Source organism: Eptatretus burgeri, chromosome 11 (genome assembly GCF_056783735.1).
Source record: "Eptatretus burgeri isolate ZD-2024b chromosome 11, Ebu_testis_v1, whole genome shotgun sequence".
Classification (NCBI taxonomy): domain Eukaryota; kingdom Metazoa; phylum Chordata; class Myxini; order Myxiniformes; family Myxinidae; genus Eptatretus; species Eptatretus burgeri.
Genome location: NC_140971.1, coordinates 5,010,038 through 5,036,904, shown reverse-complemented (window position 1 = coordinate 5,036,904; position 26,867 = coordinate 5,010,038). Strand labels below are relative to the sequence as shown.

Below are 26,867 nucleotides of genomic sequence, written 5' to 3'. Positions count from 1 at the left end.
ATGAGGGGGAGGTGTGTGAAGGGAGGTGTAGGAGGAAAGGTGTAGGAGGGGAGGTGTGTGAGGAGAGGTATGTGAGGGGGTGTGTTTGAGGGGAGGTGTTGGAGGGGAGGTGTTGGAGGGGAGGTGTTGGAGGGAGGTGTTGGAGGGGAGGTGTAGGAGGGGAGGTGTAGGAGGGGAGGTGTAGGAGGGGAGGTGTAGGAGGCGGATGTGTAGGAGGCGGATGTGTAGGAGGGGAGGTGTGGTAGGGGGAGGTATCGGAGGGGAGGTGTAGGAGGGGAGGTGTGGTAGGGGAGTTGTGGTAGGGGGAGGTGGGGGAGGAGGAGGGGTAGGTGGGGGAGGGGGGGGAGGGGGAGGTGGGTGAGGATGAGGTGGGGGGGAGGTGTGTGAGGGGAGGTGTGTGAAGGGAGGTGTAGGAGGAAAGGTGTAGGAGGAAAGGTGTAGGAGGGGAGGTGTGTGAGGAGAGGTATGTGAGGGGGTGTGTTTGAGGGGAGGTGTGTGAGGGGAGGTGTAGGAGGGGAGGTGTAGGAGGGGAGGTGTAGGAGGGGAGGTGTAGGAGGGGAGGTGTAGGAGGGGGAGGTGTAGGAGGGGGAGGTGTAGGAGGGGAGGTGTAGGAGGGGAGGTGTAGGAGGGGAGGTGTAGGAGGGGAGGTGTAGGAGGGGAGGTGTAGGAGGGGAGGTGTAGGAGGTGAGGTGTGGTAGGGGGAGGTGTGGTAGGGGGAGGTGTGGTAGGGGGAGGTGTGGTAGGGGAGGTGTGGTAGGGGAGGTGTGGTAGGGGAGGTGTGTGAGGGGAGGTGTGTGAGGGGAGGTGTGTGAGGGGAGGTGTGTGAGGGGAGGTGTGTGAGGGGAGGTGTGTGAGGGGAGGTGTGTGAGGGGAGGTGTTGGAGGGAGGTGTTGGAGGGGAGGTGTTGGAGGGGAGGTGTTGGAGGGGAGGTGTTGGAGGGGAGGTGTTGGAGGGGAGGTGTTGGAGGGAGGTGTTGGAGGGGAGGTGTTGGAGGGGAGGTGTAGGAGGGGAGGTGTAGGAGGGGGAGGTGTAGGAGGGGAGGTGTGTGAGGGGAGGTGTAGGAGGGGGAGGTGTGGTAGGGGGGTGGGGGAGGGGAGGTGTGGGAGGGGGTGGTGTGGGAGGGGGAGGTGTGGGAGGGGGAGGTGTGGGAGGGGGAGGTGTGGGAGGGGAGGTGTAGGAGGGGAGGTGTGGTAGGGGGAGGTGTGGGAGAGGGGTTGTGGGAGGGGAGGTGTGGGAGGGGAGGTGTGTGAGGGGAGGTGTGTGAGGGGAGGTGTTGGAGGGGAGGTGTTGGAGGGGAGGTGTTGGAGGGGAGGTGTTGGAGGGGAGGTGTAGGAGGGGAGGTGTAGGAGGGGGAGGTGTAGGAGGGGAGGTGTGTGAGGGGAGGTGTAGGAGGGGAGGTGTGGTAGGGGGTGGGGGAGGGGGAGGTGTGGGAGGGGTGGTGTGGGAGGGGGAGGTGTGGGAGGGGGAGGTGTGGGAGGGGAGGTGTGGGAGGGGAGGTGTAGGAGGGGGAGGTGTGGTAGGGGGAGGTGTGGGAGAGGGGTTGTGGGAGGGGGAGGTGTGGGAGGGGAGGTGTGTGAGGGGGAGGTGTGTGAGGGGAGGTGTGTGAGGGGGAGGTGTGGGAGTGGGAGGTGTGTGAGGGGAGGTGTAGGAGGGGAGGTGTAGGAGGGGAGGTGTAGGAGGGGAGGTGTGGGAGGAGGGGATGTAGGGTGTGTGTGTAGTGGGATTCCCCATTCCTTCGATGTTAATGTACATCACATCGCTCGCGGTTTATAATGAGGGTATTAGGTATTACAATCACGGTATAATGTAATAAACCCCAATTTTGGGGGATTTAACTCATCCGTAATTATTTCGGAATCAAATCACCAACGGATTTGTTGTTCTCTTATCTCGACAAACAAGGGAAGAAGGAAAAGAACGGGATCGTTTCCAAACGCGATGAGGTAAATCCTCCAGCCAAGGAGTGAACGTTATTTCCCCCTCATTATCCCAAACCCGATGTATATAATTATTATAATTATATATAATATGTTGATGATGAAATCCCGAGTTTCTCTCTCACCTTAATCTCAGAACAAACTTCAGATTTCCTCTCACTTTTCCGTTTACTCTTTGGTTTTGTCATCTCACGTTTTTACCTCTTCCTCATCAAATCCCTAATTCTTTCTTTTTTCATTTCCCTCAAATATCTACTTCTTGTTTTTTTTTTTTTTTTACCTTCTCTCCTAATAAACTTATTCTAAGGTAAATTCCATTCAACTTTATTCCTCGTTTCATATTTATTTATTGCACCACAGCACAGCTAAATGGATCACACCAGCAGTTTAGACGATATACACCGCCTAACCCACGTAATTCACGTTATCGCGTCAAAACGTCCATCGTACATTTATTAACTTATCGGAATCATTACCAGGAAAGAACACACTTTGTGTGTCCGACGAGATGGGGCGGGGAGTGAATTGGCCTTTGAGCTGTCAAACATGTTTTTGTTTCCGACTCAACAAGAAACTACCACCCTGATGTTTCAGAGGATGAGGATGAGGAGGGGAGGAGGTGGGGAGGAGGGGGAGGAGGTGGGTGAGGAGGGGTGGGGGGAGGAGGAGGGGAGGAGGGGGAGGGGGAGGGGGAGGAGGGGGGGAGGAGGGGGAGGGGAGGGGGAGGAGGGGAGGGGGAGGAGGGGGAGGAGGTGGGGAGGAGGTGGGGAGGAGGTGGGGAGGAGGTGGGGAGGAGGTGGGGAGGAGGGGGGAGGAGGGGGGGAGGAGGGGGGAGGAGGGGGAGGAGGGGAGAGTGTGGGGGAGGAGGGAGGAGGGGGGAGGAGGGGAGGAGGGGGGAGGGGGAGGGAGGTGGGGAGGAGGGGGGAGGGGGAGGAGGGGAGGAGGGGGGAGGGGGAGGAGGGGGAGGAGGGGGGAGGGGGAGGAGGGGAGGAGGGGAGGAGGGGGAGGGGGAGGAGGGGGAGGGAGGGGAGGAGGGGGGAGGGGGAGGAGGGGGGAGGGGGAGGGAGGGGGGAGGGGGAGGAGGGGGAGGAGGGGGAGGGGGAGGAGGGGGAGGAGGGGGGAGGGGGAGGAGGGGCAGGAGAGGGAGGAGGGGGAGGAGGAGGTGGGAGGAGGGGAGGAGGGGGAGGGGGAGGAGGGGGAGGGGGAGGAGGTGGGGAGGAGGGGGGGAGGAGGGGGAGGGGGGAGGAGGGGGAGGGGGAGGAGGGGGAGGAGGGGGAGGAGGGGGAGGAGGGGAGGAGGGGAGGAGGGGGAGGAGGGGGGAGGAGGGGGAGGAGGTGAGGAGGAGGTGAGGAGGAGGAGGAGGTGGGGAGTAGGGGGAGGAGGTGGGGAGTAGGGGGAGGAGGTGGGGGAGGAGGTGGGGAGCAGGGGGAGGAGGTGATGATGATGATGAGGGAGGAGGAGGAGGAGGAGGTGATGGAGGTGATGATGTGATGAGGGGAGGAGAGGCAGGATGATGTGATGATGATGCGATGATACATTATAAGTGATGCGATGATGCGATGATGATGATGCGATGATGCGCGATGATGCGATGATGATGATGATGATGATGATGCGATGATGCGCCATGATGATGATGATGATGATGATGATGATGATGATGATGATGATGATGATGATGATGATGTGATGATGATGATGAATGATGATGCGATGATGATGATGATGATGATGATGATGATGATGATGATGATGATGATGATGATGATGATGATGATGATGATGATGATGACGATGCGACAATGATGATGATGATATGCATAATGATGATGATGATGCGTGATGATGAGATGCGATGATATGATGATGATGCGCCTGATGATGATGATGATGATGCCGCGTGATGATGATGATGCGTGATGACGATGATGCGATGATGATGATGATGATACGTGATGATGATGATGATGATGCGATACAGATGATGATGATGATGATGCGTGATGATGATTTACGCGATGATGATAATGATGATGATAATAATGATGATAATGATGATGATGATAATAATGATGATGATAATGATGATGATAATGATGATGATGATGATGTGATGATGTGATGATGATGATGATGCGATGATGATGATGATGCAGATGATGCAGATGATGATGATTATGATGATGCAGATGATGCAGATGATGATGATTATGATGAAGATAATGATGATGATGCAGATGATGATGGTGATGCAGATGATGCGTATTGTACGATGATGCGTGATTATGCATGATGATGATGCTGCGATGATGATGCGCCAGATGATGATGATTAGATGATGCGATGACGATGCGATGATGATGATGCGTGATGATGATACGATGATGATGCGATGATGCGATGATGATACCGTGATGATGATGATGAGATGCGATGTGATGGCAAAGATGATGATGATGCATTGATGAGATGCGATGATGATGATGATGATGCGTGATGCGATGATGATGATGATGATGATGATGATGATGATGATGTGATGATGATGATGAGGAGGGAGGAGGAGAGGGAGGAGGAGAGGAGGGGAGGAGGAGGAGGAGGAGGTAAGAGGAGGAGGAGGAGAGGGGAGGAGGGGGGAGGAGGAGGAGGAGGTGGGGAGGAGGGGAGGAGGAGGAGGAGGAGGGGAGGTAGGAGGGGAGGAGGAGGGATGGAGGAGGAGGGAGGAGGTGGGGAGGAGGTGGGAGGAGGAGGAGGGAGGAGGAGGGAGGAGGAGGGGAGGAGGTGGGGAGGAGCGGAGGAGGTGGGGAGGAGGAGGAGGTGGGGAGAGGAGGAGGGGAGAAGGAGGGGAGGTGGTGGGGAGGAGGAGGTGGTGGGGAGTGAGGGGAGGAGGGGAGGTGGTGGGGAGGAGGAGAGGGGAGGAGGGGAGGAGGAGGGGAGGAGGAGGGGAGGTGGTGGGAGGAGGGGAGGAGGGGAGGAGGTGGGGAGGAGGGGAGGAGGTGGGGAGGAGGGGAGGAGGAGGAGGGGAGGAGCGGAGGAGGTGGGGAGGAGGTGGGGAGGTGGGAGGAGGAGGGGTGGGAGGAGGGGAGAGGTGGGGAGGGAGGAGGTGGGAGTGAGGGGAGGAGGTGGGAGGAGGAGTGAGGTGGGGAGGAGGGGAGGAGGGGAGGAGGAGGGGAGGAGGAGGGAGGTGGGGAGGAGGGGGAGGAGGGGAGGAGGAGGAGGAGGGGAGGAGGGGAGTGGAGGTGGGGAGGAGGGGAGGAGGCGGGGAGGAGGGGAGGAGGGAGGAGGGGTGAGGTGGGGAGAGGGAGGAGGGGAGAGGGGAGGAGGTGAGGAGGAGGGAGTGAGGAGGAGGGGAGGAGGTGGAGGAGGGGAGGAGGTGGGAGTGAGGGGAGGAGGTGGGAGGAGGTGGGGAGGAGGTGTGAGGAGGTGGGGAGGAGGGGAGGGGGTGGGGAGGGAGGGGAGGAGGTGGGGAGGAGGAGGTGGGGAGGAGGGGAGGAGGTGGGGAGGGGAGGAGGTGGGAGGAGGGGAGGAGGTGGGAGGAGGGGAGGAGGTGGGGAGGAGGGGAGGAGGTGGGAGGAGGGGAGGAGGAATGGAGGGGGAAGGGTAGGAGGAAGGGAGGAGGGGGAGGGGTGGGGAGGAGGGGAGGGGTGGGGAGGAGGGGAGGAGGTGGGAGGAGGGGAGGAGGAATGGAGGGGGAAGGGTAGGAGGAAGGGAGGAGGGGGAGGAGAGGGGGAGGGGGAGGAAATACCAACAGCAGAGTTGAAGGCCAAGAAAGAGACACTTGGACAAACAATGGGTGGGGGAGGAATGGGGGGCAGGGTAGAGAAGATGGACACAGAAGGAAACTCAGGAGGGAGAAATGTAAATTTGGAATGAGGAGGAGGGATTTTGTTTGGGTTAACGAGTGTAAAAAAGATCATGGTTTTGGATTGGGGATGATCTGAGATAGTGGTGAGCCGTCTTGAAGACCTGGAGGCAAGAATGAGAATGTGGAAGTTGTTTCCACAGGTGGGGAAAAAGAGGAACAAATGAGAGGAGGTGAGCATGATGCTGGATTTAGGTAGTTTCACCAGAGAGGGGGTTGATGGTGGTGAACCTTGTGAGTCCTGCAGAAACCTGGGGAAGGACAAAGCACAAAAAGAGCACAGTGCAAGACCAGAAAGGAGGTGTGAGAGGACACAGGGACAATTACTACGTCTGCGATGGCGAAGTAATCAGCCCATCTACTCAGCTTCATTGGGGGAGATTCTAATGATCTCAAAGGTCTCGTGGTTTCCACAGCATCAATCAAAGCAAGATGTGAGGCAGGGGAGCCAGCCCAGAGCGGAGAGCAGTTTCTCCATTAGGCTGTGCATGAAAGCCTTGTAAGTGGATAAGAGTTCAGGTGTGCCAAGGAAGGACGTTGTACGACGGAGGACCATGTGCTTCGTGGTTTCAGCAGGTTGCAGATAATCCACCGCTTTGCCTGCTTATCTGTGCCTGCGTCATGTGGTATATCGGTTCGGGGTCCGCTCAAACGTTACAACTTTATTATAAAATGTCCGTTTTTTACCAGATTTGCTTTGATTCCCTGTAGAGCACCTCACGAAACCTCCAAAAATCGAAACACAGATCAGGCAGACGCTATGGATAGGCAGTCCCTCGAGGGGACAGGGCGTGAGGTCTATCAGTGAATGCATTAAATCATATAGCTCAATGAAGCTGATAATTTTGTTACGTTCCTAAAAAATTTTGTTCATTGATATAATTCTCCAAACAGTAGAAAAAGATAAGTTTAATATTTTGGAAATTCCACATTTTCTTGTGTATGTTTGGAGGAGGGAACGTTGCCTCGTTTGCTTCAAGTAAATAGGTTCATCGGCTTGGTTGTAAGATTTCACAATATATTTTGACACTTATTTTGGCCGGATGATATCCGATCCTTAAAACGGAAATAATATTTCGATGATATTGTTACGGTTGTGGGGGAAGATGGAAAAATTTCATCGGAAAGTTAGGATTGAATGGAGTTGTTTGGTTTGTGGGCGTGTAGGAGATATCTCGATGTAATGAAGTAGGGAAAGTCTGAGCTTAAGTGTTATGTGGCACCGCACAGGGGGTGATGCAGTGTCAATTAGATAGGGATTAAGGGTAAGTTCCCCAGTATGTGATTTGCCCCCCCCCCTCTTTGACTTCTTCCTATGTTTTTGTATTTATTACAAACCATGGAAGAATTGCGTTTTTATAACATGACCAAGTGGGCAAGAAGCCCCGCCTTCCCGGTTTCATGGGAGCCAGCCACGTCCCGGGAAGAAACGGTGACGTCAGATCGAGATGTGAAGGAACGGACGAAAGTGGAGTGAGGGACTTACGTGGTCGAGAGAGCGAATATAGCTAAGAGATTGCCTGTAAGAACAGGGCTTTACGGCTGGCTTTCCTTCGACGCATGAAGAAGGTGGCACGATTCTCATATTAATGCTGAGGCGATTTGGCTCGCGTGGTGAAGCGAGACGTTGGCCATTGGTTGGGTCGGTGAGGACGATCGATGCACGAAGCAGCTGAACGGGGTCTCGGAGCCTTGGTGTTGAATACCGCTCACGAGTTGCCTGACAAATGTTCCCGCTGTGAGAGAGCGGCTTGGCACCATTTTGCACGTGCAGGATGAAACGCCTCGATTCCAAGTTCCACAACGATCATCTCTGGACAAAGTTAAGTGCCAGAATAAAGGAAGGATTTTCTTTTATTTTGTTTTCCCCTTGTCTGTATTTAAGTCTGTGTGCAGAGGTGCCTCGATTTAGACTTTAGTTTACCTCACGTATTATTATATTCTGATTATTGTCTTTTGTAAATATTTGTCTATTTTCATTAAATTCCACGTTTATTTTAAATTGCTGCGTCTGTGCATTTGGCATGGGGTTCGAGTATTAACCCCCCCCCCCCCACTGTGCATCCATCTATGCCTCTGTCGCTCTGCCAGGGTAACGCCTTTCCCCTCCCACGCATGTTATAATATCCAAGGATGAACATGTCCGCCTCCCAAAGAAGGAACCGATCTGCTATCCGGGCTGGCGGTGTTGACCGCCGTAACCACAATTTGGGGTCGAGGGTTTAACCTGGACTGCCAGCACCGTGGCAATATACTTTAACTAGAAGGGCACTCAGTGGAGCACATACCTCCGCCACGTAATGCCTGATCCAAGAAAACATATCGGGCACAATACATTTTTGAAATATCATGCTATACAGTACTATTGTTACGAATCTGGAAACCATTCGCATTCACACATTCAGTTGACCCAAAGTTTAGTTATTTCGTTAAGTATATGTGGAAAGTTAGAATCCCTCACTTATGTCTAATGGGAATTTCATGTGTGCGCTGCGAGTTTCTTTCTAGTTAGTTTTCTACATCAATCCCCTCCACTCCTTCAGCTCCATTACGCACGTGTTCAAGGCCACGAATGCAGACGGAGTTTCCATCGCTTCAAAGCCGACTCTGCCCCAGCAAGATGGAAATTTCCTCTCGTCCAATCAGGGGTGAGATCGCCTCAGCTCTGACTCCACCCCATCAAAGAATGTCTCCCCTCTCGACACTGGGGAAGGCAAAAGAGCCTCTCTCGGGGGAGGAGCACCGAGACGCCGACACGCCCCTCCTCCAATCGCGGCTGGCCACCACGACACCCGAAAACGCCCCATCCAATCCGGAGGCGAGTTACCGAGAGCGGATCCCTCCACCCCGCACGGGGGAGGGATAAGAAGGATCGCGAGGCGCTCAAAGACGGTTGCGGGGTCCCTTGGTTCCTTGGAGGTTGTTCCTTGTTTCTGGTCTGCTGGGCTCTCCTGGTCGTCGGTCATCGTTCGTGGCTGGCCGGGTCGTTCGTAGGATCCTGGCTGCGCTCGTTGGATTCTGGTTCGTGGGTTCGAGTCCCACCGTGGTGGGTTGTGTTGGAGCACTCGAGCTGGGATCCCCGTTCCCATCCACAGACTCTGAGCTCCATAAGTGCGAGTCGGTAAAACCGCACGAGGCGTCCAGGTACCCAACCAGACTCTGACCCCCAACTTGCCTATCCTCCGTGGCTGGAGGGTCCAAGAAAAGGCCTGCCGGCTCAATTTCTTTTTGGGTGTGTGTGTCCGTCTGTAGCCAGTCTTGTAAGTAAAACTGTTTAGTGATTGCCATTGTACATTTGCCTGCATCTATATTCGTGATTAAGTCTGCTCTGTGTTTCCTTCCCAATTGCAAATAAATAACAGTTAAATTTTCCAGTTCGTTGTCTGTGTTTTCTTTCATTGACCCAGTATGGTTCGGGCTTGAGAATTAGGGAGGCCGATTGTGCTGTAAATTGTTATTTGGGCCGGCGTGGCTTTTGTAATTCCCGCTCGGTTACGCCGGATCCGAGTCGGTAACAGCGACTCGGTTCGGACAAAGCCGGCCGAGGGTGTGGCTTCCCCGGTAGCTAGACCACGTGGCTAATTAGGTAAATTGGAACCAGACAAAAAGACCCTAACCGTGTGGACGAAGTATTGGCGTCCACGGTCCATTAAGCAACCCGTCGACTTCGGAGTGACGACCTTCAATTCCGGGTGTTCGGAGGGGAGACGGCCCAACTGCTCCATCTCGCGGTCGTTCCTCACCCCCGAATCCAGCACTCCAACACTATATTGTTTTTGGCCCCATCTCTCAATGGTGACGAATCACATAAAAAAATTAAATAAATCTCGTATCCACATCCAGATCTTCACCAAAATCAAATCATCGTCCTTCTGACACACGCAACCTATCCACCAAGTTCCGAATCCGTTCTCCACTTTTTGAGATCCGTGTGAGACGGCCTGCGATTCCAGAGTTTGGTGGGAACCCGAGGTAGCTTCCTCCCCCTCCCCCAGTGGTCTTCTCGCTCCGACCCCGGGTCCGCAACAATATATAGACATCACATCCTGGTGATGTCTCTGCCTGCCCCAGTCCTTGACCTCCCTCTCCCCCAATGAATTAAAGTCGATAAAATTGTAATTAATGTGGCATTGATGTAGCACATGTATCATAGGCCACATGGCCTCCTCCTGCACCAAAGTTCTTGTCTATCCTTGTGTCATGTTGAGTTCCATGATTGTTTGTCCTCAAGATGCACACACACCAGCCTCAGTTCATTCTAATGGAGGGAAAGGTTAGATTCAGCACAAGCACGGACGACTGCATACAAAGAAATCCATGAGGACCTGCGCACAATCCATGAAGACCGGAAAATTCAGTGAATGAATAACGAGTGTTCATCCCTCTTTTGTTTCGACGAAGGGTTAATGCTTGAAGCGTGAGTTCTTCTTTGCTTCCCATTGCGGTTAGCATACTTCAATCAATTTCATGTTGATTTCATCCATTGTTGTACCTGTCCACCGATACAGATGACACTGTCATGTACTTTTCATCAGTGCCAACTTATTTGTACTTTTCCATCATGAACTTTGTTACGTTAACGTAGGTGTGGTTTTTATCTGGTTTCTAACTCAATGTTTTGCCCGACATTACTCTCGGGCAATTGGATCTCCTCCTCAAGGGAAGAAGGCTTTACTGGGAGCATGAGGATGCTTTACTGCCTGGTGGCTCACTATTTACACCGTCGTAGAAATAACTCATGGACTTGAGTTAAACTAAAGTTCTCTGGAGTAAAACTAAAGTTCTCTGGAGTAAAACCATTTGTGGCCCGATCCTCCAGCAGTACTTTGCTCTCATTTCCTGCTTCTTATTGAACTTGTGACAGTATTCACCCCACGCTCAATAACTTATGGGACACCGCTTAGAGTGGAGGTCATTAACCTTAAGCGGTAAGTAGAAGTCGATAACTCGATTTTCTTTTACACTCGCCTTCACCAACAAGAGTAATTATTCAGTGAATGGAGGACCTGCAGTCAGCTCATGACTGAAGACCTGAAGCAGTCCATGAAAATGACCTTTTTCTGCACCAAACTGAAAATGGAAAGGTTTATATGTTGGCTCATTGGTGGTTAATGACCGAGAGGTGATCACAGAAGTTGATTTCGGACATGCGAGGACCTATGATCCAAGTACTGTACCATGTATGACCTCATTTGTTGTTGTCACTTGATGTAAACTTCACCCGACACAGGTCAATCAACCTTCATTCGAGTCTCACATCTACCGATCGGTCTCAATGGAAATGCAAAGGTTAAGTATCAAGGCACAAGATTTATATTACAATGATGTAAAATCGATTACAAACCCAGATGATAGCATCCCCTTTGGGTGGTAGTTCATCATGGTGCAGACCTGGAGTGATCTTGGGGGTATCCCCCCCCCCCAACATGTTTCACATTGACCATTAATGAAACAATTACGGGAGAAACGGTGTTGAGGTGGACCTGTGAAATCCATGTGATCGTTGCACAGTCCCTGTTGAGTGATCGTCAACAGTCAGGTTCTATGGAGACATTTCCCTCATTATGCCATTCCTTAAGATAAACGTGCCTTCAACTGAAGAGACAAAAAGACGGAACGTGTATGCGAGTGAAAGAAAGATTGTTCGGTGGAAGGTGGAAACACAGAGAGACAAATAAAACATTTGCCAGATAACGCTTCCTCGTCGTCATACTCATGGCATTTCCACTCTCTCCCCTTCCCATTGACTTACAAACAAAGCCAACAAAGATCCGTCTGACCGCAAGACGCCATTGTAGCTGTGAATGGCCAAGGATGTGTCCTTCAGCTACATTGCTAATCCGCGACCACAAACCTTCACAACACATTGTTCTCCAAACCACGTTTCCTAGCTCTCCACATCACTGGCCTTTCATGCTCGTCTACTTCACCTCCCTCCAAATTCTCTCTTTTGTCTCCCAAGCACACCCAAGCGACTGCATGACGACAGCTCGTAGTCTGTGACGTTACAAACCAAATTGGGTGAGGGAGATGGGCTAAAGGTGACATAAACCCCCCCCCCCCCCGGTGCAAACCAAATCCTCTTTACTCTCCCCACCTTGTTCAAATACTTATATGGAGTGCCTTTTATGCCATTTGAATATTTTAATCTCCTTATGTATTTTACAGCGTGTAGCCTTGATCTCAGACTTGGACTGGCAGGATGGCCTCGAGATCTTCCAGGTTACAGATCTCAAGGTGTCCTTCGTGAAGAGCAGGCGAGCTGTCACCAGCACCCTGAACAAATTACCAATTCCTGCCATAACTACTTAATCAAGCATCAGGCCTGGTCAGCAAGTTCGTGAAAGATTTGGCCCAAAAACTTCCCCCGGGCCTCATAAGAACATGGGAATAATTGTGGCCGTTAAATAATCATAATATAATGGGCGTAAGCCTGGAACTTCTAACGCACTTTTCTCCAAACATATTCTGTTCACACTTCCGAAAACTTCACATTATGTGTTCCATGTATTTACGCAGGTGATAGTGGATTCAAAAAATCGAATATAGATATAATTTTCAGAGGGAATCGATGACGTCACAATCAGCAGCGTTTGGTGGCAAACCGACGGCCGGGTCAGCCCGGTCCATGAGTCCATGAGTTCAGGACGTTTGTTCAACTAAGCATTTACGACTTTTATCCTGCCATGTTGTTAATCTGTTGATGGAGGTAATATAGAAACGATGAATATGTCAAATCATTCGTGTTACTCATCCGGCACTATGTGTCAGGGCCAACAATCTAAAGCAACCGGTCTCAAACGCTACCATGGGCACCCAGACACGCCACCAATGTGAACTGCTGTTGAATGCGGCACAAAACATCCAAAGAAACTCCCGTAACAGAGTATTGTGATCCGTCCTGTCCCCCATACCCATCGTAGACGGGTATCTGCTAGTAATAATAATAATAATAATAATAATAATAAATAAATTATGTCTTGATCTCAGGCACAATTAACTTTTGATAGTTAACCACTCCACCCCCCAACCAAAATAAATAAATATAACTGCAAATGTTTTTGAATTACATTCCACCCAAACCACCGCAACACCCATCTCTTACAACCTCACCCCCCCCTTCCCCACTCAAAAGGCACTTCAATGAATCAGCACCCCTCCTCACCACACCATTACAGGACAGGTACTTGGTGGAGACCATAAAAGCAAGTGAATGAGAGGAGAGCGTGCGAGAGAGCGGAGAGGTGATATGAGTGAGAGCGATGCACATGTACCTGGTTATGCTGTATGCTGTTGCACTCCTGCTGGAATCTTCGGCTGGGCAGGTAAGAGCTGTTCTCATTAAGAAACTCATTTTCACTCGTGCATCTTTCATGGTCATTTTGGGTGTTTGTGCCGACACCCAACTTCGTTACACTTAATTACAGAAAGAAAAAAAAATGAATTATTTGGGGTTCCTCCGGTCTTTTCCTGGGAAATAATGCACCTCCAACAATTCCGAGACCAATATTCCTTATGCACGTAAATCATGCACTTTCCTTGGACCTCTGCAATGTTGTCTCACTTAACTCTGCACTGCACGGTTCCTCATCCCAATGAAGGACAGACTGCAGTTGCATCAATCACATGATCCACGAGATGGAGGGACACTTTAAATCGCAGAAAGTGTCATGTTGCTCACTCTGTTCCTCCGACAATCCCACCAAAAAAGTGACAGGTTAGAATTCTGTGGCAAGCCTTGAACAAAGGTCCAGACGATTCTCCTTGATGTCACCGAGCTTCATCACCCCGACCATACTATATCTCCAGGTTGGCTTTCAAGATCACCCATCAATTATGCAGCCTTCACCACCAAGTCGTTGGGCAAGCACAGAATCTGATGGCATACAAGGCTATCATCCACATAGTTATGGAACACACCATGCCTACCCTCCTCCATTTGTGAGGTACGTCTCAGTGTGCCACCTCCCCCTCTCGATGCTGGAGAGTGCAGAGACAAACATAGGTGTATGACCGACGCAGAGTCTGTTGATTGACTAACGGAGGCAAGTAGACGACATATTGGTCTTTGATTACTTCCTTTTGGGTCGTGTTCTACCATGAACCATGAATGGCAAGGGCATACTACCGTTGTTTTTATCCTGATGCCAAAGCTGCCTTCCAACAAAAACATAACTAGAAGGGCACTCGGTAGAGCGCATACCTCCGCCACGTAATGCCTGATCTATTCGAACATATCGGGCCAGTTACATTTTTTAAAATATCATGCTATCTATCGTTTTTGGCCCTATCTCTCAACAGTTAATTTTATTTTGTTTTACACTTCTGTTTCTTTTTGTGGGATAATATTTCAACAAATAAGAGGCATTCCAATGGGTGGGAAGTGAAGCCCCCTGTTTATTGTGTGTTTTCATTTGTGTCGGACTTGATTAAGGAGAAGTAGTTCAGCTTAGCTATAATGTTATCTTCCAGATGACATTATAATTATGATATTTGTGATTAATTATAAGTTTTTGATGAGCCGATTCATAGGATTTATCCAGAAAACCAAATATCACATCAGAGTTGTAATGACGATAGTGTAGTGCCAGATCTGGACGTGTGTTGCTCGAGTTTGGAATAATTGTTTTTGTACAAATGTGTATCATAAAGGTGCCCATTTTAGTTTTCCTGTTGTCCTGTTTAAGTTTCCATCTCGTAATGCACCAGTTAAGACAGGCTACAATGTGTTTTTATCTCAGCTCATTAGATTTGCTAGAATTTGTTCTGTTAAGGATGATTTTGTTTGTGGTTCGTGCTAAGAAGATGTATTTCATCATGTAAGAGAGGGGTTATTGTACTAAGAGTTTGTTTAGGTCATGAGACAATGGTTTAAGACATCATTGTAATCTCTTGTTTAAGTTTGGTTGTTTTTTGGTGTAAACAGCTTCCCGTCGCATTGCAAGTTGCGTGAAAAATTAAAATAAATAAAGGAAAAAAAAAGTTCAATTTGTTATAAAATTTCTTCAATTAATTAATCAAACCAGAAGTGTCATTCGTGTTTACCGGAAATGGATCTTCATTTTAAATAGAGGGCATGTGTATCGATTTGTGTGCTGGTGAATGCCTGTGTACATTCTGTGGCCATAAGGTAAGAAGCAGCAAGGTATTTCAGGACAAAAGGTGTGTGTTTTCTGTTAGTGTGCATGGTTTCTTCTTGTCCTCCATCTCTCCTTTCTTTTTATTTATCGATGGAGGGGTGAATATTGCAAGTAATTTTTGTAAGATTCACTTGGATGCAACTCGCTGGGTTTGAGGGTAGTAGTAGCAACAGAAAACCCGACTCCTATCCAGGTTCTTCCTGATGACGCCATATTTGGCGATTCGGGTTCCTCCTGATACTTCCGTGCTGCATTTGGTCAGTTATTTGATTCGTACTTCCGCTTAACTATCTGGGAACCTCTCAAAGGTGCTCTAAAGCCGACCGAGTTACAGGCAAGAATTCCCTTCACTACTCCTACATGTCCATCATTGCCATTTTCTTCTCTTTGACACGGTCAGCAGTAGTTTACCCAAACCTTACAAAATACATTACGTCTCCTCACCTCTCCACGCTTCCTGGTGTGTTGCACTCACAATCTGGATCCCTTCACTTGCTCTGTGAGCGTGTTCAATATGATAAATCACTGTTAGCCACCTTTTCTCAGATTATATGGACTTGTTTTGTATGATAAAGATCTCAGGAATCGGTTAAAAAAAAAAACAATTCTCATAAACGCAAGCAAGGATGGTACACATGACCAAACAACGAAAACATAGTGGTGCAAATTTTCTTTTGATCGACTCATCATTTTCACCGAGATCAGCATTCCAATGTGTGGCAAAGTTTCCAACACGCGCACTCCATTTTCAACAGGATAAACACCGCTATGATGGCAACAACCGCGATCCCAGTGGCATGATCCAAAGGAGGCTTCAAGGGTCACCAAACATCTGGCTGCGCCTGCTCTCGACCATGCTGATCAAGAGGAACACGCGACGTTCAAACTGGAACAGCGCCCGAAGCTGTTTTGGAGGGAAGTTGGATCGGATTGGAGCGCTGAGTGGCCTTGGTTGCTAATAAAATGAATCGACATTGTTAAAGAGGTGCTGCTGTTGCTCCTTTGACTGTAATTGACACTTATGTTAATGAGGGAAGCAAAAATGATCAAGTCTGACAAAAGAAGGGTTTGTGTTAACGATGACCTTTCTCTTGCACGGCTCAGCTGCAGGCATCCTTGCCATGGATCGGTGAGACGGGTAAGCTGCCTTGCAGTGAAAATGCCTTTGTGAGCAGTTTATCATTTTGACAATGCTGTAAGCTATAACAAGCTGAGCTATGAAAGTGTGATGTTTTTGAAGCTTATGTAGAATTGCAAACAATGCCGAGTGACACGTAAGCTCCGAGTACTGTCAAATACGTGAGCACTGATGCCATACTTTGCAAGCCAATAGTCTTTCAACCTCAAGCCTATGAGTTTGTAATAAAATAAGATTAAAAAAAAGAAATTTTATATATATATATATATATATATATAAAATATAATATATTATATATATATATATAATATAATATATTATATATATATATAATATAATATATTATATATATATATATAATATAATATATTATATATATATAATATAATATATTATATATATATATAATATAATATATTATATATATATATAATATAATATATATATATATATATATATATATATATATATATATATATATATATATATATATATATATTGTTGCGGATTCGCGCCCGCCGGCGTGCGAGCAGCCACGTAACTCTAATCGCGGCACGTCGCCCACCGGACGGACAATCCCGTCGTGACCCTCTCGGACTAACGCCGGGAACTAGTCACGGGTGGGCCTTTCGGCCTCACCACGATCGTGCCAATCGGCCCCCCGCGTGGGATAGGGTTGCTCGCCAAATTCGACCTACCTAAGTACCCACACGGAGGGTAGACCGGGCGATCGCACCTCGCCGCAGGTCGACTTCGGACACGGGCCACTTTAAGCGACCCGTTCCGTACTATCGGGATAACCGAGCGGTGTTATCGTCAACCTCGACGCTTCGATTAATTATTGGGCGTATTTAGCCCACAACCAACCCTTTACGTGAAGTAAGGTGGAGATTCAATAAAAGAAAAGACGAAGCGAAACGGGAAAAACAGTTCAACATAAAGCACATTTATTCCGCGGAAAACGGAAAGCACACATATACAATCACAACAATTATGCACCAAAAGCAAATGTAAAAGTAACACGACAATTCTGCACAAAAAGCAAATGCAACAAAAGAGACACAATGCAGATCTACAACCGCCTACGCGAGCACACGGCAACACTTACACAGTTTTACTTCACAGACGGCGCCGACAACACATATACTCAAAGCAAAAGAAAAAAAAGGGCCACCCTCAACGATAAGGGGGCAGACGGGCCTGGGGCCGAGACTGCGTCGAGCCTACCCGTCTGGTGATGAGCCGCAAAATGGCGGCGGCGCCCCGACTCTGCAGGCCTCGCTGGCACTGCCTGGAATGGGGTGGGAACGGGGCCCCCTTCTCACACTATCTCAGCGCGGGGGGAAACAGGGGGGGTTGTTGATGCTCGGGGGAAAGAGGATATTTGGCTGGCTTGGGTCCCGCGACGAGCGACGCCACTGCAACCTCGACCGCGTTCCCGGCCTCCCCATTCCGCAGCTCCCCGACTCTGACACGAGCGCCGACCTCCACAAAGCTCCTTGGCTTCTCCAGACTCTCCGGACCCCGACAGACACTCTCTCGACTGATTTCGCCGCCGCCACAACTCTCCAACTCTTCTCTTTTTTTCAACTCTACCAAATTCGCCCCGCGCTCGGCGCTTTATAGTCCGACAGGAGAAATCATATGCAGATTCTTGGATCAGGAACGGCTCGGGGGCGGAGCCACGCTCCCCCATTGGACGGAGGAAAAGTGGGCGTGAATCATTCTTGATCCGCGAATCTGCATATAGCGATTATACTCCGACGCACCTGAAGGCGGGGCCAAATCGCCCCACGCTCGCTGATAGGACGGAACAGAAGTGGGCGTGAATCATTCTTGATCAGATTTCTCGGAAAGGCTGGTGTTTTTGCACCCGCTGCTCGGTGCGCGCCCTGTACGAGTCCAGTATCGGTGCCCACAAGTGGCGCGGGAATGGCGGTGATGCGATGGTTGCGAGGGCGAGTTGTGACGGTAAAGGTCGTGGCTGTTGGCGTTGCTGTTGTTGTGAAGCGGCGTTGCGGTTGGTGGTTGGTGTGTGAAAGCGGTTGTGGAGAAGGTGGATGTTGTGAAGGCGGTTCTGGAGAAGGTGGCTGTGGTTGTCGAGATGCGGTTGGTGGTGGTTGTGGTGGTAGTAATGGCGATTGGTCCAAAATAAAGATAGTAAAAGAAAAACGGCTATCTAAAAGGGTCGCAGCCCGAATGAATGACATTTATTCCCTCTAAACAACGGGTTTGGGCTAACTACACATATACTTACAGAGATATCTCACCTACGGGACCTGAATGGTGGTTTGCGAATTTCGTCAACCACAACAATATATATATATATATGACAAGCTGACCACATCAAGTCACCTGTAAGGTGTTACAAGCTGACCACCTGTAAGACAGTGACTTGATGAGGTTCAAAACGAGGGTATTTTTAAAACCCTGGCTGAGTAGTTAGAAATTAACCGTGAGCCACGGGTCACTGCTGTAGGTCCAATGTGAGGCTTCAGGCATAGTTTCCAGGCCTCAGCTGGCAATATTGTCGTCAATAAAGTCGTTTACATTCCACACACCTTTGACTTGGTTCCTCTGTAAACAACTGAGGCAACATTCTGATGTTTGCATTATTAATGTGGAGACCCCAGTGGCGAAACGGGCACAGCAAACTGCTTGCTTCCTCAATCTCTGCTCGTGAGGCTCCTCTGAGGCATTGTTATCACAATTACAATGATAGGAAAGGCAATTTTTATTCACAAGTATGCATGCTCAATGCTCATATACCATACAAAATAAAAAGTGATGGTAATTATGGTAAGAATCAATGGGAGGTTGTAATAAAGATCCTTACATTCAGGTGGAGATGTGGTTTCATATGATCTCTCACTACTGTGATGAAAGCACCGGTTACGAAGGGAAGGAGGGGTGAGGGTGAAAGAGGTTGTGCTGAAAGAAGGGAAGATGTACACTATTTAAACAAGAAAATCTTTAAGCTTTGAAATATCATAATTTCAAAAAATGGTCAAGGTGCATGTTAATTGAGTTTGACGCAAGCAGAGTGCTTCTATACCCTCAATAAGGGAGTATCAGATGGTTTCTTCCTGCGTTCCCTCAAGACCCTGTCAGTCTTACCTGGGTCTGGAAGGGGACAGAATAAAAGTGTTAAGTTTCCCTGGTAACCACGCCAGACGTGCCAATGAGGAGTGAGAAAAGTACATTTAAAAACGCATGATATAAAAACATCAAACAACTAGAATGACACTTGGTAGAGCGCATACCTCTGCCAAGCTGAACAGGTTACGTTTTGTATCCCATCAATAGGCCGGATCTGGATTTGGACCTGAACTAAAATTTAATGGGCTTGCTCTTGTCACCTAACCAACCTGCTCACCAAGTTTCGTCCGAAACCATCCACAAACAAACAAACAGACAGACAGACAGACAGAGGTGAAAAAAAACCTTAATCCACCTTTGGTGGTGGAGGTAATAATAAATAAAAATGGGAAATTTAAAATCATTTTTAAAACTAGAAAGCATCCCAAAATGCAAAGCCAATACGCATCCGTTTTGTACTCAAGGTACTAGAACCAAACTTGACGAAAACAACAGCTTAATTATATATATATATATATATATATATATATATATATATATATATATATATATATATATATATATATATATATATATATATATATATATAGTGCATCAATTGGTGGATTTATATTTTGTGAACAAGTGTATGCGGAGGAGGGTGAACGGCGAGTCTACACAACCCAAACCAAAGTTTTGGCGTGCCCTCCCATATGTGACGAACGTATCGGAAGCTACACGTTAGTCTCGTTTGAAGTCGGCATCGCATATAGACCTGAGGCTACCATTAAACGCAGGATCATGCAACCAAAAGACCGATTGAATCGGGAGAACAAATCATGTCGTTTATAAAATGAATTGCAGCAACTGCGCAGCCCACTGCATTGGAGACACCTCGCAGAGCCTACAAACAAGGCGACTTGAACACCAGTTAGCAGTACGTAGAAAGGATCCGCTCTTCCAGGTCACAATGCACAGCATCAGACAAGACCATCAATTCATGTTCACTGAGGCCGACGTGATCGGACAAGCGAACAAGCGAACGTCCAGACAGCTGCAAAAGGCCTGGTATTCAAGTGACAATTCAATTAATAGACATCGATTTACACCCGGCATATCAAGCATTACGTCACCAGCTCAAATATCCATAAACACACGACACGTGCTAATCACCCGAGCACTTTCACACAACGTACCAATGAAGCAATTTGGAGTAATTAGTTAATTGGTAAAGTGACGTCAATCCAGGTGTTAACAATCAGGATGATCAATCTCTCAACTTCATATTTTTTTTTTAAATCCTGTCTCCGATGATGGGCTCGAGTAAGAGCTTGAAACGTTAGACTCCATAAAACTTTCGTCCCAGTGATCAATTTTATCTTCAAGTATGGTGCCTGGTTAACAAAACTTTTCTTCTATTCATATGTAATAATATATTTATATTTTTTTCTATAATCTCATAATAAAGGTTTGTTGGAAATTTAATAACAAAAGCTTTAAATGGTACAAAAGTTAAAACCCTGTCTCCTGCTTCTCGGGTGGATGGGCCAATAATCTTTTCTCCAAAAGACCGCTGAGATGGAACCCTACAAGGCCCTGGGATGTCATTGCAATGACAAAATAATCACTCTATAATCAGGTAAAGTGGAAATCCACAAATTGATGCACATCTGGCATGCGACCACACTGTTTAAACATGTGTGAATGAACAAAGCAAAACACCGAGATACCAGTTAGGTTTACCTTCTACGCTCGACCCCTGAATATGAATGACCCACCAGAGCACTGTGGCTCTTCTTCATCACTGCTGAAGTGGAGAACGACACCCCGAGAGATGCCTTTCCTCACCATCTGACGCCCACGACCTCTGCCCGTGCCTCGTGATCTCCCTCTTGCTGCACTTTTGCTCCGTCTTTGAAGCGGAGCAACGGAACGAGGAGTTTCTGATAGGGGTGCAGAGGTGAAAGAGATTGAGGGAAAACCGATTTAAACTCAAAAGCATTCGATGGGTAATGGCAAGTTAACCTAATTTGACGCACGGTGACAAACTGACACCACATTCATTAGATTTGCTCTTTGTCGAAACGAACCTCTGGTTCTTGTGATGAGCATTATTGGCACAAGGAACACAAAGAAGGGCCTTCTGTACATGTCTCAAACATTTTAACATCAGAGCCATTCTGGGGAATACCTTTGGTAAAATACACAATACTTTTTCTCTACTCGAGAAGCAAGGCAGAGCTTGAAACATTCTTACAGCCACCAGACCCGTTCCAAATGCCCGGTTCGAATCTGGTGAGTCGCGTCAAAATTACCGGAGGTCAGGTCACAGCATTTTAATAATACCCGCGACTTTCCCCCTGGAACTGCTGAGTCATCAAAGCTCTACGCCATCATCTCAACTCCACACCCATTTATCACCTTCCTCCCACATGTCATCATGACGCGCCACACTCCTCCCATTGGTCGATTGGTCTGGTCCAGGGACGGGACATCCCTTCCATGACCCCTCACCCTGATGTTTTGGTGCTGCAGGCCGGTCAGGATGGTGGATGTGGCTTTTCCCACCTAAACTAGTCGCAGAAGGCCTATCCGGACACTAAAAAGCACATTTAAGACATAAAATGGAGGGTAAAAACATTAAACATAGACTCGCAGGGATAAGGACTTATAGACACACACAATGGGATGGGTTTGACATATTGAACTATACAAATTAGCGATGCATATCTGAAATCACATTTAATTACTTCACGAATAGGAAATATGTGCTCCATTTTACGCATTAACCCCTGGAGCCATTTCCACAACAATATACGAGTGAAAGGCATGGGTACAGCTGAGCTCGCACAAGCAGAACAGATAGATAGGAGGGATATCATTCAAATTATATGGACAACTGAGAGCACGAGAGGGTTGCTTTTATGAAGGAATAAAACTTATAGGAGGAATAAAACAGAATGAGGAATATCCCATCAGAGATGGGGAATCCCCCGCCATTGAATGAAAAAGGTCATACATATTCCAGATAATGAGGGAGGTGAATTGGAAACAAGAACCATTTGGTCATCATCTCGAAAACGTTCCCCAGGGGTGAGGAACGTAGTAACCAAAAATAATTGAAATCAGATAAGCGGATTTCCATTTATAACAAAAAACATTTTTTCAAGATGGCCGCCCAGTCGGCCATCTTGGATCCGGCCACGCCCAAAATCAATAGGGTTCTTCCTTTTCAGGTGGTAGATGTGACTCAAATTTCAAATCGATATGGCGAAAAAATTTTTTTCAAGATGGCCGCCCCAGTCGGCCATCTTGGATCAGGCCATGCCCAAAATCAATGGGGTTCTTCCTTTTCAGGTGGTACATGTGTGACCCAAATTTCAAATCGATATGGCGAACAGTTTATGAGTTATCGCACTCACAGCTATAAATGTTGACGCCCGGACGGACGGACAGCCGGACGACCTGGGTGACAACAATTTCCCCCTTCCGCCACGCGGCGGGGAATAAAAAACAGACTAAAGCTTTCATTTATCAGTAGAAAAATACGCAAAAGACTATGTTGAATGAACAAAATGATTACAACATAGTCACCTGGTTTTAGCCTCATTGAGAAGATAGAATAAAATATAATTCAATCGATGGATAAGCCAATAACAATTTCTGAGAGTCGTGTATTTTTAGCCTCTGCTCCCAAAGGGGTGGGAAAGGGTATGCAATGTGTGTGTCAATTAACACGTCAGCACATAGAACAACTTTAATATAGTGACCACAGGTGGTGTGAAGCACAATTCGACAAAGTTGTCCAACATGGCCTAACCGTAACATATTTATATTTAATTTAACCGCAGCGCAATTTTGTACCTCAAATGTGGTTCAAGTAAAAGTAATCTGTGTTTGTTGGCACTGCAAGTGGTTTGAGGTTTGCTGCAAGGCCTATGGGCTTGACTAGTGTAGCAAACCGGTCTTAAAACACAGTTCGACAAAGTTTTCCCAATTTATATTTTTATGCCCAATTTAACCAAAACATTTTAATGTCGAATTTAACCAAAACATTTTAATCTCAAATTTAGCCACAACATTTTAATATACAATTTAACCATAACATTTTAATCACAAATTTAACCACAACATTTTAATATCCAATTTCACCATAACATTTTAATATCCAATTGAATCAAAATATTTTAATATCCAATTTAACCATAACATTTTAATATCTAATTTAACCATAATATTTAATATCCAATTTAACCATAATATTTAATATCAAACTTAACCATAATATTTAATATCCAATTTAACCATAACAATGTAATAACCAATTTAACCATTACATTTTAATATCCAATTTAACCATAATATTTTAATATCCAATTTAACCATAACATTTTAATATCCAATTTCACCATAACATTTTAACATCTAATTTAACCAAAACATTTTAATATCCAATTTAACCATAACATTTTAATCTAAATTTAACCATAACATTTTAATGTCAAATTTAACCATGACATTTTAACATCCAATTTAACCATAACATTTTAATATCTAATTTAACCAAAACATTTTAATATCTAATTTAACCATAATATTTTAACATCCAATTTAACCATAATATTTTCATATCTAATTCAACAATTCACATTTTAACCATAATGGTTATATATCCAATTTAACGAAAAACGGGTTTAATATCTAATTTAACCAAAACGGTTTTAATATCCAATTTAACCAAAATGGTTTTAATATATCAAATTTAACCAAAATGGTTTTATATCTAATTTAACCAATACCATTTTATATCCAATTTAAACATTTCATTTAAAAACCAATTTAATCATAACATTTTCATCTCTCATTCAACAATTCACATTTTAACCAAAATGGTTATACATCTAATTCAACTATAACGGTTTTATATCCAATTTAATGAAAAACGGTTTTATATCCAATTTAACGAAAAACGGTTTTATAACCAAATTAACCCAAACGGTTTTATATCCAAAATAAACATTACATTTTAATATTCAATTTAACCATACCAGTTTTATATCTGATTTAACATCAAATTTAATTACTACGATCTTGCATCAAATTTCATGATAATGATTTAATATCCAATTTTGCCAAAAGTATATTTTATACCTTGAATGTGCATGTTGTTCAAATTAGAGATTATTAATCCTGTGTTTTATCACTCGTGTTGTTTCCTCACCCTGTATGTTGTTTATCAAGCACCATACCTTTGTTATCTTTCCTTCTTTTTGAGAAGGTTTGTCTGGGTGTGATGGGTATCCTGCTAGTTCACATACAAGTTCATTAATTATGCTTGTACAGGTTAGTGTTTAATATATATATATATATATATATATAAAAAAAAAAATAATAATAATAATAAAGACAAACACACCCACATCTCTCACCTGTGAATGGAGGGAATAGCCAATCAGCTCTCACCAAATCGACTAAACCCAGGTGGCTAGGATTATATAAATACATCAACACCTCCCATACTCCAGCTGAAACTGCTGCGTAAAGCAACCAAGAAGGCAGACACAAGGTAAGCGCGATGCTGTACCAAACATTTCCCAGAGTTCCTCCACAGCTATAAAGACATTCACAAATAGTACACACATGAAAATCCCAGTAATACACACCCTCTCAGCTGCTGGACCGGTTTTATCACTTATTGGCGAATCAGCAACAGCGCAGACAGCAATGATTCCCAAGCATGGACCACATGCAAATGTTTGCACGTAGTACATGCTTGGGAGCCTCAAACATTTGCAAATGTGTGTATATGTATACACACACATATACCATTACCATGGTATTGTACATGATGCATAAGGAAGTGGGAATTTATTGGATGACTTATTAGCCTCACACATTCATGAAGGAACACTAAAAGCTATTATAAAGGTGCACTTTGTCAATCAATGAATGAGTGAGTGAGCTTGCACTAGTTCTCAGTTCTACTGTAATCTATATACCCTGGCAAGGCTCTGCATTGTTAAATACTTTGTCTTGTGCATTCAATTAGATAAAAACTCACGCAGGTATGGTGTTCGGCTGCACGAGCTCACGTCCTGCACCATTTCTCCTACCCTGTCAGTGGCCTCAACGCTTCCCTCGCTACCACCTCCTTTTTTATGGTGAGCATTCAGGAGTTTGTTCTCAAACTCCTCTATCTGGGCCTGTGAAAATGGGGCAGCAATGAAGAAGATAAAGATTATATATATAAAAAAAAGGACCAAGCATTTCCAGCTCATCAACTCTGTCACCTTGGCCTCCAAGCGAGCACTATGACGCGCTCGTACGACCAGTCCCATCAGCGGCTCATAAACCCCTGGCTCAGAAAGCTTGTCGGTGAAGCAGGGCAGCATCTGATGCAGGCGAGAGATGCATTTTTCCCCAGGAGGAAGAAAGGAGATGCAGAGTGCAAAGTCACACCACTCGCTTTCTTTACTGTGTGCATCGGGAAAGCGCACAAGGGAGATATACATGAAATGCTCGCTTTCAAGCCTTAAGGAAAATAAATGACAAGACCTTTTGGTCAATTTAAATAAACTGATTTTAATGAGACTCATAAATCAGGGATCTGAGGGACACACACATACATACATGCACACACACACATACTGTTTAAAGCACAGAGTAAACATTCAGTGGAATTGAGCAAGGACACACCATTGCATGAATAAAGAAAAGGTAAATAAATCCACGCATCTTTAAGGACAAAAGTAAACCCATCTCGATTATCTCTAAGAAAACCAACTGACATTGAGGCTCTGATTCGAAGGCAGAGCTTTTCAACAAGGCTTTCCACCTGGCGCTCTTTTGTGATGTAACTGAGAAGGTGTCTGGAGGGAAACATAATTGGGGAAATGGGAAGGGGAGGAAGTGCCAGGTGCACAGGGGTTAGCAAAGAGGAAACAACAACAAAAAAAAAACCACAAGAGGTAAACAAGAGCTTGAAAGACAAAAAAAAAAAAACAAAACAAAAAAAAAAACATAAAAATGGTTTGAGACATTGCTTCAGGACAATAAGGTAGAAACATGATTCTACACATACCAAACGTTAATAATGTAGGAAAAAACCATACCTCATAATATCCGCATACTTCTCTGGAGCCAGTCCATCAGCACCCGAAAGACGACTGATGATGTCAGGAAGGATATTGTACAAATCGTTGTCCTGTGGAGCACCTCAGGTGAGCTCAAAACAAACCAATTAACCACAGTATGACCACAAGCTCTCAATTTAACCAGCAAGTGGCAAAACAAGGGGTCAGGGCATCGCTCGTACCTTCTTGGACAAGTCATCAAAGAAGTGACGCGCGTGACTGGCTATCCCCTCATCGGGGTCAGTCAATCGTGCAGCAAGCTCACTGATATGCCCCCGAACCCGCAACATGTCATTCCGTATCAGGTGACCGAGGACACGCACAGCCATCGACCGGACAACAACGCTGTCGTCTCTCAGCCTGTGAATGAAAAATAAAATGAGTTACCTTACAAGGAATTTCAACGCAAGAGATGACCATTGGGGCAATAAAGCCTGCACAATGGTTGTAAATTGATAGATTTTGTGTCCATGTTTTATCGTTCTAAATGTGGAACATCAAACAAGGAAGCAGCATGTACCATTTTTAAAGTCTTTGGTATGACTCGGCTGGCAGTCGAACAGCCAACTTTCCAGACTC

General features: G+C 46.4%; 2 protein-coding genes and 1 long non-coding RNA gene across 9 annotated transcripts in view; 1 reads left to right on the top strand and 2 right to left on the bottom strand.

Moving 5' to 3' along the window:
• SUPT3H (SPT3 homolog, SAGA and STAGA complex component) overlaps positions 1-2,221 on the bottom strand; it is a 32,295-nt gene extending 30,074 nt beyond the window's left edge. For both annotated transcript variants that reach the window (XM_085844968.1, XM_085844969.1), the window contains exon 1: positions 2,063-2,221. In XM_085844968.1, the coding sequence (XP_085701094.1) occupies positions 2,063-2,125 (63 nt within the window). In that variant the 5' untranslated portion in view covers positions 2,126-2,221. The remainder of the gene's footprint in view (positions 1-2,062) is intronic.
• LOC147016355 (uncharacterized) lies at positions 1,662-16,303 on the top strand. Its single transcript, XR_015049031.1, has 3 exons — positions 1,662-1,943; positions 12,978-13,124; positions 15,695-16,303. It is a non-coding gene; the product is annotated as an uncharacterized LOC147016355 (long non-coding RNA).
• A 704-nt stretch (positions 16,304-17,007) lies between these two features.
• The window catches only part of NCAPD2 (non-SMC condensin I complex subunit D2), a 91,067-nt gene continuing 81,207 nt past the window's right edge, over positions 17,008-26,867 (bottom strand). For 4 of the 6 annotated variants that reach the window (XM_085844962.1, XM_085844967.1, XM_085844965.1 and 1 more), the window contains exons 23-30: positions 26,471-26,648; positions 26,268-26,359; positions 25,944-26,024; positions 25,446-25,629; positions 25,217-25,358; positions 20,934-21,098; positions 19,133-19,200; positions 17,008-19,008 (exon numbers count right to left, since the gene is read on the bottom strand). In XM_085844962.1, coding sequence (XP_085701088.1) covers positions 18,970-19,008; positions 19,133-19,200; positions 20,934-21,098; positions 25,217-25,358; positions 25,446-25,629; positions 25,944-26,024; positions 26,268-26,359; positions 26,471-26,648 — 949 coding nt within the window. In that variant the 3' untranslated portion in view covers positions 17,008-18,969. Of the gene's footprint in view, positions 19,201-20,898; positions 21,099-25,216; positions 25,359-25,445; positions 25,630-25,943; positions 26,025-26,267; positions 26,360-26,470; positions 26,649-26,867 lie in introns of all 6 variants that reach the window. The other 2 variants (XM_085844964.1, XM_085844963.1) reach the window with 2 other exon arrangements.